This window comes from Panthera pardus, unplaced genomic scaffold (assembly GCF_024362965.1).
Source record: "Panthera pardus isolate Hobbes unplaced genomic scaffold, ASM2436296v1 HiC_scaffold_21, whole genome shotgun sequence".
In the NCBI taxonomy this organism is placed as follows: Eukaryota; Metazoa; Chordata; class Mammalia; order Carnivora; family Felidae; genus Panthera; species Panthera pardus.
In genome coordinates, this window is record NW_026526777.1 from 55,449,362 (window position 1) to 55,462,399 (window position 13,038).

At 38.2% G+C, this 13,038-nt stretch overlaps 1 protein-coding gene across 1 annotated transcript in view; it reads right to left on the minus strand.

Annotated features, from left to right (window-relative positions):
• Positions 1-304: 304 nt before the first annotated feature.
• The window catches only part of MROH9 (maestro heat like repeat family member 9), an 83,720-nt gene continuing 70,986 nt past the window's right edge, over positions 305-13,038 (minus strand). Inside the window, exons 16-21 of the mRNA XM_019424614.2 lie at positions 12,397-12,573; positions 9,375-9,527; positions 9,157-9,273; positions 8,454-8,556; positions 2,312-2,374; positions 305-797 (exon numbers count right to left, since the gene is read on the minus strand). Coding sequence (XP_019280159.1) covers positions 511-797; positions 2,312-2,374; positions 8,454-8,556; positions 9,157-9,273; positions 9,375-9,527; positions 12,397-12,573 — 900 coding nt within the window. The 3' untranslated portion in view covers positions 305-510. The remainder of the gene's footprint in view (positions 798-2,311; positions 2,375-8,453; positions 8,557-9,156; positions 9,274-9,374; positions 9,528-12,396; positions 12,574-13,038) is intronic.

Sequence of the window (13,038 nt, forward strand, 5' to 3'; positions counted from 1 at the left end):
ACAAAGTCTCTAGCTCTCCCCCAACACTCTTCTTGCCTCAGTGTCTCCAACAAGAATGCAAGAATACAGGGGCTCCCCTTGGTCTTGCAGTGCAAGTTCCATTCCTTCCTTTTTGAAACTGCCCTGGGCAGCATTTGCCCAAGCAGGATGGAAACAGCCATGCTGTGACTCTCCTGAGAACAGAAACCCTGTTTATATCATCCAGATGTCCCCACCGCCTAGCATCGTGCCTGGTACTTGGAAGGTGTTCAGTAGACGCAGGTTGATTTGATCAAAATCAAGAGCTTCTCATCAAATGCTTTGCTTATATGATTTTTCAATTTTATTAGCGGATTTGATGAGGTGAACTCTCTGCTCAGCATCAAACATAAAGAAGCAACGGATTTCTCTATTTGAATAGAGAGTTAAGAAGCGACAGGAAAGGCTTCCAGCATCCTTCAGAAAAGCACGTACCTATAGACTCAAGTTATCAGGTGGGAAAGGAAAATCATTCCTCTTCTGGGAAGTTCTTCAAGTCTCATTCTTTACAAACATGTATACAGAATTCTCATCGGTAAGTCCTTCCTTATCACCATTGGTTTCCTTAATCTTCATAGGACTGCTGGCCAGGTTGTTGGGCCAGTTATAATTGTAAAGAGGCTTCAATTTTTTTATATAGATGAAGTGAAATAATCTTCGGAAGGTTTGTTTAACATGTGAGGACGTCAGTCTATGGGCTATTTCCTTAAAAATTTTGTGGGTGATTTCTGCCAACTGCCTGATGATGGGATCTTCATCCCAAAGCACTCTGTCAATAGCTGTTAAGAGCAGAAGAACCTTTAGTTCAAGACATCTCTTTCGTGGTCGAGAAGCTCTAACCCTGAACAAACACCATGTCTCACAGAGTCTCTCCTTCTCTCCTCTCCACCCTTAAATTTCACTATTTTGGCTAGAAGCAGCCAGGAGGTTTTATCTGCTATCCCCACCAGACCTCATTAAAAGAAAAATAGGAATTCTCACTAAACATTGACTGAGTGCCTGTCATGTGCTAAGCATTCTGCTACATGGCATAAATATATATTCATCAAGAGGCTCAGTAGTACTCATAATAATGAGAAAAGTTGGAATCTGTCTAAACATTCATCAACAGAGAACCACGTAAAAATCCGCCATATCATAAAATGAAATGGCACACACATATTACTACGATGATGCAAACCCCTGTTTCTTGGCATGAATATGTGAATATTGGCATGAATATATGAGGAAATGAGAAAGTTACACAACTTTTTGATAATTCAAAAAATAAATATATAATAGCTTATATTCTTTAAAAATATCTGAGATAATACATATACCAAAAGGCTAATGTCATTTATCCAGACACCAGGCTTGTGGGAGTTATTTTCTTCTTAACAAGAAGAAATGGGGGGGGGGGGGGGAGGGGAGGACAGATGTGGAAAAGGGAGGAGAAGGAGCAGGAAGAGAAGGAGGAGAGAAAGAAGATTCTGAGGACACGGAGGCAGAATTACAGGGCTTAGCATTTGCAGGTTGTCCACAGATAGGTGTTGAAGAAATTAGTGAATGGGGGGAATGAAGGAATAAAAAAGGAAGATCATAATGTGTCGATGTCGGTTCATCAGTTGTAACAAACATCTGGAGTGGGGGAGACGTTGATGGTGGGGGAGGCTGTGCAACATTGTGAGGGCAGGAGGTATATAGGAAATCTCTGTACCTTCCTGTCAATTTTGCTGTAAATCTAAAACTGCTTTAAAAAATAAAGTCTATTACACACACACACACACACACACACACACACACACGGAAGGGAGGGAAGTTGCCACCCTATTTTCTATCCCACCTGTTTGTAAATCTGATCCTGATGAGGACATAGAGGGTAAGAGAGAGATGCCAAAGTTTGGACGTCTTGAGAGCAAACACTGTTCCTTAATTCTCTCTGGTGCAAGTGGAGAAAGGGGAGGGAATGGAAGGGAGGAAAGGGAAGCAGAACAGGGAAAGGAAGAAAAGAAAAGAGAAGAGAAGAGAAGAGAAGAGAAGAGAAGAGAAGAGAAGAGAAGAGAAGAGAAAAAAAGAAAAGAAAAAGAAAAGAAGAGAAAAGAAAAGAAAAAAGAAAAGAAATAAAAGAAGAGAAGAGAAGAGAAAAGAAAAAAGATACCCTTTAACCTAGTTTTTCCGTTGATTCCTCCCTACCACCCTTCTCCTGTCCCTGGCACCATTATAGAACACATGTGAATTGAATCACAGAGAGTGAATTCATTTAGACTTATACATAACTCATACATACAGATTTCATTATAACTTCAACACTTACCTTCAAGCATGACTTCAATTTCATCTCTGAGCAGTAAATGGCCACCTGATTTTGCCAAGTACCCTACGCACAAAGTAGTATTAGAGTGACCCCAAAATACATTGTGGAAATGCATCCTCTAATCTAGCTGCCTCCATAGCTTTCCTCAAAGCAAACCATGTCTTAGATTATCCTTGGAACACCTTTTAGTGCTTTCAAATAATTATTATTTAATGATACTTTTTATGGAGATATATTTATGTGTATCAATGTGCATAAATCATATTGGCACAGCTCAGTGCATGATTACTGAGAACATTTCTAGCTCCACTTAGGTCATTAAATAGAAAAACTGCTACCATTCCAGAAGTCTCTGGCATGCCCTTCCCAATCTCCTCCCCCACCCCTTAGACTATTCTTTAGCTCAACTTGTTGTTGAGCATTATTGGGAGATTCATCCAACTTCTTTAATGAAGCAATAGTTCATTCATTTCCACTGCTACATATCAGGAGTTGGCAAATAAAGTTTTCTTGGAACAAAGACAAGCTCATTGGCTCATATATTTATGTATTATCCATTGCTACTTTTAGCCATTCTGCTTTTATGGCAGAGCTGAGTAGTTTTGACAGAGACCAGACAGTACTCATATTTTAAAATAATTACTATCTGTTCCTTTACAGAAAAAGTTTGCTGAACGCTGTTATATGATACTCCATCTTATGAATGCAGCATTTAAAAAAATCCATTCTGCTGCTGCTGAACAATTTGAGGCTATACGAATAATGATATTATCGTGGGCATTCTTGTACATGAATTTTGGTATGCATTTGTACGCATTAATGTTTGGTATGTAGCTAGCAGAAGACTTATTGGCTAAGGGATATGCTTATCTTCCCCTTTAATCGTTACCGTTAAACAGTTTCCAAAGTGGTTGTATCAATTTTCACTCCCACCCGTAACCATTGCTTTGCCTCCTACCACTTGACATTGTTAGTCTTTTTCCTTTCAGTTATTCTCATGGATTTGGTGGCATCGCACTGTGATTTTCTTTGCTGTTTTGGTCATGATTAATAAGAATTTTATATAGTATTTATTGGCCACTTTTATATTTCTTTTGTAAAATGCCTGTTCTAACAAGTCCCTTGCCTGTTTTTATATTGAGTTGTCTTTTACTTATATGTTTGTAGGCGTTTTTATTCTGGGTACTAATCTTTTTAAATGTTACATGCCTTACAAATTCTTCTCCTGCTTTGGGGCTAAACTTTTCCATTTTTTTTTTTTTTTTAATAAACAGAAGTCTTTAATTTTAATGTAGTCCAGTTCACCATCTTTTTATTTATGGTGAGTGAATTTTGGGGTCCTTATAAGAAATCTTTGCTGTCTCAAGGTCATCCTGATATCCTACTACTCAGTATTTACTTCTAGAAGCTTTATTGTGTTACCTCTTACATTTTTGGATTGTAGATCCAACTGTAATTATATTGCATAAAATAGGAGTCAAGATATTTTTTATATCCCTGTGTGATTAACCCAGAACCGTTAAAGCAAACACTGTCCTTTCCCTATTGCTGCGCAGGGTCACTTGTATCATAATTGTGTGTGTGGCGGGGGCGGGGGGGGGGGGTAGTGTCTTGACTTCATTCGATCACAGTGCCACTGCCACATTACCTTCATGGATACTGTGTCCTGATATCTACCCAGTACTATAAGTTTTCAACGTTGTGGTTCTTCCTTAAATCATCTTGGTTATTCTCAAACCATTACATTTTCATGTAAAACTTAGAATCAGCTTGTCTCATTTCACACGCAGACACAACACACACACACACACACACACACACACACACACACACACACACACACTCAGAGCCCCTGGCGAGATTTTGTTTGGGATTGCACTGAATTTACAGATCAGTTTGGGGAAGAGTTGAAGTTACCATACTCTCTTGATCCTTTAGTCCACCAACATTATGTATCTAAGTTTCTAAAAATTGTCTCAGGGTTTTCTGGTTTTCTGTGTACCCATCTTGGGCATCTTTCTGTAGTTTTATTTTGAGTTATTTCAGGATTTTTTGGTGCTATTGTATTAGGCATTTTCAAAAATTTGATTTCCCGATGGTTTATTCTTAGTGTATAGAAATCCAATTGATCTTTGTATTTTGATGCTATGTCTAGAAAGCTTGCTAAATTTATGTATTAATTCAAACAATTTTTCTGAATTCCTTCCAGTGTTCTAAATATTTTTAAATATAATTATTTATCTACATATTTTTAAAGTTTTATTTTCCTTTGTCCAAACCTAGATGTGTTATTTCTTGTTATTACCTTATTTCAGTTTTGGAAAATTCTTGGCCTTTACCCTTCAAATATTTTTGTCTCATTCTTCTTCCCCTCTCCTTATGGATGTGTATTTCTCACCTTTTCACCATGTCTCATACTCTTACGCTCTTTTCCTATTTTCTACTCTTATCTCTTCAAACTTTGATCTTGAAGCTGAATATTTTGTTCTGACAGATCTAATTCTCAAAGTCTCTTTTCAGGTCTTTCTAATCTGCTGTTCATTTTACCCACTGAATTATGCATTCCATTTTATTAATCTTTTAAACACATTTATAATTTCTATTTTAAAGCTCATACCTACTTCAAGAATTGTATATCCTGGATTCTATTTCCATTGTTTGGTTTTTTTCTTGCATGAAAAAATTCTTTCTATATGTCTGTTTTTTTAAATTTTATTTTATTAAATGTCAGCTATTTTGTACAGAATTCTATGCCGATAATGGGAATTTTTAGGAATTTCTTGTCTTTTCTCATGGACTTATAAAGAATCTTCGGACAGTGAGAACTCACCCTTCATTTGTGGTGTCATCTCAATTTGGGTTCTGACTGTTTATAGTGGTTTTGCCCTGCAGAAGTATTTACTTTTTTTCATAGTTTATCAATCTTTTCCTCATGGTTCCTAGATTTTGACCTTTACTTTAGAAAGGTCTTGCCCACCCCATGACTATACAATAAATTTTTCCAAACTATTCTACTTTTATTTATCATTATGGTTTCATTTTTAGCATATGAGCCTTTGACTATCTGGAATTTATTTGAAGTAAGTAAGATAGGAATGAAATAATTTTTGAAATTCCAGATGGCTCACCAGGTGTCCCGAAGCTATTTAAGGAAGATTCTATATTCTCATCACTGTTAGTTAAAGCCAATGATTCACTTTAAAACACTGCATGTTTTGATAGTTATTTCTGGACGGTACTTTGTTCTACTTGTTTGTCTATTTATTCCATGTGATTTTAAGTACTGTAGCTGTATTAATATCTGATAGAGCTAGTCCCCCACTCCCACCCCTGGCCCCATCTTTTTTTTTTTCTCTTGGTCAGAATTTCCTGGATATTCTTGCATGCTAACTTTCCACATTATTTTTAGAATCAACATGTCAGTTTTGCAAAAAGAAAGCCATACTGATATTCGAATTGGCAGTTCATTCCTTGCATAGATCCATGTAGGAAAGAATTGGCACATTTTATTTTCTTTGTTTTTTTTTTTTTAAAGTTTATTTATTTATTTTAGAGAGGGGGGAAGGGACAGGGAGAAAGGGAGAGAGCAAATCCCAAGCAGGCTCTGTGGAGCCCGATGTGGGGCTTGGATGCATGACTCTGAGGTCATGAACTGAGCTGAAATCAAGAGTTGGACGCTCAACGGACTGAGCCACCCAGGCACCCCAGAATTGGCACATTTTAAAATTTGATTCTTTCTTTCCCAAAATTTGGTTTATACCCTTCTATTTTTTCAGATCTTCTTTGTGTCTTTCAGTAATACTTGCAAGGTTTTTTGTTTTTTTTTCCATAGAAATATTGCACGCATTGTAGTTTCTTTTTCCATCCCCCTTCCTTCCTTTCGTCCGTCCATACTCCTTTCATTCCTTCCTCCCTCACTCATCTCCCACCCTCCCCCCGGGACTCTTATTTCTTTTTCTTTTCTTCCTTTCCCCCCTCTTTGCTGCTCTCTCCTTTTCCCTTCCTCCTTCTTTCCTCTCTCTTCTTTTCATTCCATTTAGGATTTTGTAGGCACTATTCTACTTTATTTTAGGGTTGAATACCGAAGTGGAGAAATCTAAGGCCAGATTTACTTATTTTGTAACTTATAGATGACATTTCCCCCCCTAAATGCTCAAAGAATTCTTTAACTGTGAAGTTCCATAACTTTATTAGGAAATGTCTTAATGCTGCATTCTGTATAAAATGTTTCTTGAAAAACATTTGATCAAACCTCAGTTTATTTAATTCTTTTATTTCTTAAATTATACCTTTTTTTAAAGTTTATTTATTTTGAGAGAGACAGAGAGCATGAGCAGGGGAGGGGCAGAGACAGAGGGAGAGAGAGAGAATCCCAAGCAGGCTCTGCACTGTCAAGGCAGAGCCTGACGTGGGGCTCAAACTTAACCAAACCATGAGGTCATGACCTCAGCCGAAACCGAGAGTTGGATGCTTAACCGACTGAGCCACCCAGGAGCCCTTTAAGTTATACCTTTGGAATGAATGCCTTTTTGCTCTAATCATTTTCTTTTTAAAATTTTTTTAAATTTTTTTAATATTTATTTATTTTTGAGAAAGAGAGACAGAGACAGAGGCAGAATGCGAGTCGGGGAGGGGCAGAGAGAGAGGGAGACACAGAATCCAAAGCAGGCTCAGACTCTGAGCTGACTGCAGAGAGCCGGACACGGGGCTCAAACTCATCAGCCATGAGAACATAACCTGAGCCGAAGTTGGACGCTTAACTGCCTGAGCCACCCAGGTGCCCCTAATCATTTTTCTTCTTCGGGGATATTTATGCATAGTTGGCATTTCTTTTATCTATCTTCTGGATTGCTCATTGTCCCTTAGCTTTTCAAACTGTTTCTTGCCGGTTTTCATTCCTCTTGCTAGCATTTCTCAACCCTGTACCTGTTGTTCCTTCCTTCCTAAGGTTCTCAACAATATATATTTTCTCTTTGCTGGTTATAGTGTACTAATGGTTATATAGTTTTTTTCTTACGCTTTCCCCCCATTCTTTGAAAGCTGATTTTTCCCGTGCTCCCGTTCTCCTATCATATACTGCCTGTGTGTTGATATTATACCTTAGATCTTTACATAACAAAGTTTTGGGTTCACAGAAATATATATCATGGTTTTTATCTGGTCTGTAGAAACATTTTCTAATTTTTTTTCTGTCCTCTATTTTCCCCATGGAAATACCTCTGTAGAAAGATAATGCCTTTTTCAATTATTTATTTTGGGATCTTGCAATATTAGTTATAGAGGACTGTTGGCAGAAAGTTCCAGGGTAGAATTCAGGAGAGGAGCTCTTTCTGGTTTGAAATAAAGTTCTTATGACACAGGATTTTCTGCACGTCTGTGTTGCGTTGCTCCTCTAAGCCCCAGAGAGATCATGAGCTCTAGTGATGAGCCTGGTTTGATTTGTCTTCTACCTTCGCTGACTGACAGACTCCTCTCTACAAGTCCGGCTGACATGACTATTTCCTCAGTCCTGGGTGCCCCTGCTACTCCATGATGCTAAATAGGGTCAAGGGAAGATCCCACTACCAAACAGGGAACTCACCTCCTGTCATTCCAAATAAAGGTTTATTAATTTTGATCTTTATGGTAACAAACTAGTGAGGGGGCAAAAAACCCCTGTTTGGTCAGGTTTGTACAAGATCAAAAACTTTAGCTGTCCTCTGTTAGAATCTTCCTGCACCTCCCCTCCCCCCACAACACTTTTGAAAGAACTTTATTGGATTGAGTAGCATTTCCTCATGTGTAATTTGTAGTTACAGTTGTCCTGTTTTATTGAAGATGGTATTTGTATTTTTTATATTCTTCCTGCTCTTTGGGTAGTGATTTTTAGGCAGCGAAGGGGAAGAATTAGCAATGGTTTGCCACCATCTTAAAATCTGAAATTCATCCTGTTGAATACACTTTGTATAATAATACTTACTGTGTTAGCAAATAGAACTCAATTCTCATCACATATCTAACTTTGATTAATAGATACCACCATGGCAGGTGCTGCCCCTCATAAACCAAGAAAATTTGTATTTTTTTAAGAAAGACTTCCAGCTGCTACCCCATTCTGTACCTTGTAAGGCAAATTAAAAAATGAGAATTGAATTTTATTTACCAATTAAAATAACTGATGCTTTCCTCAGATATATTCGGGAGCTTCTCAGGAACCCCAAGGTGTCAGATATCAAATCTGTAATGTAGTTCTCATGAGAAACAAGCTGAAAATAAAATGAGGGGGGGAAAAAAAACCTCAGTCATCGGCAAAAGCACGTTTCTTCTAGAGAGGCTTCCAGAAAAAAGAGCTTGGTTGCTTATACCAAATTAGGCCCAATTTAAACCTTGGAGATTTCTATGTATACACTTTACCCTTTTGTTTGTAGATGTTATTCAGTTTATTATATGATTCCTAAGCCCAACTTTGTGTTTCCAACTTTTACGTGGCATTCTTCCAGCCCCGCTTGTCTATTGCTGCAATTCATGCTGGTTTCCAGAGCACCAGCTCATTAAGATGATGACAGAGTAACTCCAGTTTTGTTTCTGGTGATCTGAAATGCTGTTCCTCCCTTTATCACCATCCGGAGCTCAAAGTAGGTGGGTTGGAGAAAGATAATCAGAGGCGATCCATGTTGGGGAAGAAGTGGAAAATTTAATTTTTTTCTGGTCTTAAGCCCTAGCTTGTAACTATTCGTGTCTTATCTTTTCTTCACATTCCTTCTCCAGGGTCCACTCCTGTCCCTGCCACACCTTTCATCACTTTGGGTCTCCTTTCAAGTTATTTCTAGAACTCCTAAGGTAGTAAACATTGTGGGGTTACTTACAAGATTGTTACAGATGTTGAGCACCACCAGCTCAAAATTGTAATATTTGTCTTTGAGCAAATAAGATGTTGACCAGTCTAATTCTGAGGTACAGATTGTTAATGTATGTCTACATGCCTGTGAAGCAGAAAAAGGTCACTGAAGATCTGCTCGTCTGATGTTACCAAAAACACTATGATTCTCTGCAAAACTAGGAAAAACGAGATCACAGGACTTACTTTAACTACACTGATATCTGTGTCCTCCAAAAACAGGATCAGGGGCACCAAGCCTCCGAGAACCACATCATTTAGCATCCACGTGTAATGACTCATGTCCCTGAGTAATTCACCAAAGTGTCGAATGGCCATACTCCGAATGCCTTCATTACTCTACAAATGCACACAGAGAAAGGTCACATCTGAGGATATTACTAAGGCTTTTTTTTTTTTTTATAAAATTTTTTTTTAACGTTTATTTATTTTTGAGACAGAGAGAGACAGAGCATGAACGGGGGAGGGGCAGAGAGAGAGGGAGACAGAATCGGAAGCAGGCTCCAGGCTCTGAGCCATCAGCCCAGAGCCCCACGCAGGGCTCGAACTCACGGACCGCGAGGTCGTGACCCGGGCTGAAGTCGGACGCTTAACCAACTGAGCCACCCAGGCGCCCCTAAGGCTTTTTTATTTAAGCAGTGGGAGATACATATCTCACACTTGTGTATATATGTTTAAATATATTTACATGTATATATACTATATGTGTATATATACCATGTAGATATATGTACATACATACATATATATAATTATAATTATCATTTATTTTTAGAAAAGATTCATCTCAGTCTAAGTAGTCAGCTTTTTTCTGATTGGAAAATAAAGATTCGCTTACTCAAATTCAGATGCATTATGAAAATTCCCTGTGAAAAGTGTTTCTTAAATTCAGGAAGACGGTATTTAAGAACGTTCTAAAAATATAAACTGGAATAATCTGTATAACCTGGAAGTAATTTCTATAAAGGTACTTAAAGTAACCATGGTGCATTCAAAGGCTGGAGGCCTTTGCAGATTACTGGTGAATACCAATGGCATAAGAACCAGGTTTCTAAGAGCTTGCTTATGCCAAATAGGAAGGTTTTGGGATTATAAAAAGCTAGGAGAGAAAAACTGCAAGTCAGAGAAGAGGTTAATCTTTAAAAATATCGTATCACTTCCCAGTTTTTGTTCATGATTTCATTAATTGCTTTTCCTTTCTGTTTTCAGAAATATATTAGATATATTCCCAGCAAAATACAAATGGCTAATGTGGCTTTGTATGTTCCTTCCCGGAGGTAACAAACGTGGATCAAAGCTCAAACCTAAAGCAATGGTCAAGTCATGTCCTTGGGGCTAGGAAGCTGATGTAAACAAGCAAAGCAGGTAGCAGGGAGAGGAGGGGGGCTTGAAGCAGAGGGCTCTGGCCTCTCTCAGAGAGGGCACCTAGCTCCTGCAGACCGTTGCCAAATGGGTTTGTGGGCTCCAGTATTCTCAAATCTTCTGGTATTTCATTTACAATTCAGATTTCTGGGAGAAATCTCCCAGTTTAAAAATAATGGACTCAGACAACAGTCTAAATGTAACACAAATGACATAAAATGACAGCCAAATGTAACACGCCCACAAAGTGCATTCATCTGTGGGTTACCTGTTGTATCCTTAGTCTATAGGAAGACATGCTAACCATTGAAAGCCTATCTGGACCAGTGGAAAGAGCTTTTAGTGCCCCACACCTGACGAAATCCTGTTTTTATTCCCCATAGATTAAGCTTGAGCAAATTATTCTTTTCTTTTAAAATGGAGACACATAGTGGGGCGCCTGGGTGGCTCAGTTGGTTAAGCGGCCGACTTCGGCTCAGGTCATGATCTCGCGGTCCGTGAGTTCGAGCCTCGCGTCGGGCTCTGTGCTGACCGCTCAGAGCCTGGAGCCTGTTTCGGATTCTGTGTCTCCCTCTCTCTGACCCTCCCCCGTTCATGCTCTGTCTCTTTCTGTCTCAAAAATAAATAAACATAAAAAAAAAATTAAAAAAAAATGGAGACACATAGTGTCATTGTTTCATTGATATCCAGTAGTTTTCAAATACTCTATGTCCAAGGGATGACTTAGGGTAAATCGATATTTGGTACTTTCCTCTCTGATTTTGCCTCTTTTCATTTGGTTTGGTTTGATTATTTATTTATTTAGTTTAGTTTAGTTTAGTTTTTTTTTCCCCAAATAATAAATAATTTATTACATGGACATTCCCACTACTTATTAGCCGTGTGAACTTGGCCAAATATTCATTTCTCTTTGCTTTATTTTCCTTACATGTAAACTGGATAATAGTAATAGAGCTGTTTAGAGAATTATATGAGGTAGTCCATGTAAATCCCTTAGAATAGTGATTGGTACTTAGTAAATGCTCAATAAATCCATTTACCATTATTATTACTATGTCTTTATGAAAATAATTTTTGCCACTAAATTTATTCTTTTTTTATAATTTTTTTTCTTTTTTTATAATTTAATAATCTGTGCCCTTCTTCAATGAAACCTGAATAATTAAGAGCCTATAAATTTTGGCAAAATAATTTTCTACGAAATAATTCTCTGGTTCACAAACAACTCATAGAAGTGTTTAAAAATAAATAGATTCTCCATGGCATATCAAAGTGTTGTTGCTTATTAAAATATCTTGCTTTCACCCAACTTTTCTAGAACACATTTACTATACAAAATGAGAATTTTCAAAATGCACAACTTTTTGATGAAAGACCTTTTACTTAGAGTTTTGTATGATAATAACTAACACATTTGGGGCATTGTACCCGTCATCTCTAATGCCCATAATACACGTGCCACTCTCTCTATTTTATAGGTGGAGAGGCTAGAACATTAAGAGACTAAATCACCTGCTCAAGATTTCACAGCTCATAAGAGGCAGAACAGGGATTTGAACCCAGGGAATCCAGACCCAGGGTTAGCCGAGATACAGCTACTGAGCTACAATTCCTCTTTCATGCAAAGACAGAGGCTATTTTTTGCTTCTCTTTTCTTATGGGCTGACTTTTCCAGGTTCTCACGGGTTAGTTTTATATGTATATAACTATATATAGAGAGATTGTACTTCTTTGACTCATATTGTTATCTCTGGAAAAGATGGTGCTTCTGCACAAAATGACTGTCTTCTGGGCCTTCAGCTTATCTATAAAACCGAATGATGTCACGTATATAACTGTAACTCACGTGATCCATCAGAGGGCAGTAGCTGGAAGCAATCCTAATACACAAAGAAGAGTAGGTCACCTTGTCCAGTTTGCCTAAGAGTCTTCGAAGGGTGAGTAAGGCCCGAATTATAACAGTCTTTTCTTTTGAGAGGAAGGCATCCAAGATGGATATTAATAAGCTGCAGACATTTTCTATCTATAGATACAAGAGGAAAATGGTTGGATTTTGGAGCTAGAAGGAGACTTGAGGTAGCATTTGGTACCAAACACACCAGAGTTTGGGCAGCATGCAGGGGTGTGGGGGGGTTGCCCCCAGACGGTCAACTGTCACATTGTCAAAAATTTTGTAAGCTGATTGTTAAAACAGACTCTCAACTCTAGACAACAAACTGATGGCTGCCAGAGGGGAGGGGGGTGGGCAGAGGGTGAAATAGGTGAAGGGGATCAAGAGTACACTTATCACAATGAACACCCCATAGGTGATGTATAGAGTTGTTGAATCGCTCTATTGCACACCTGAAACTAATATAACACGGCATGTTAACTACACTGGAATCAAAATTTAAAAAGTCACTCTTAAAAACCAAGTTTGGTGGGGTGCCTGGGTGGCGCAGTCGGTTAAGCGTCCGACTTCAGCCAGGTCACGATCTCGCGGTCTGTG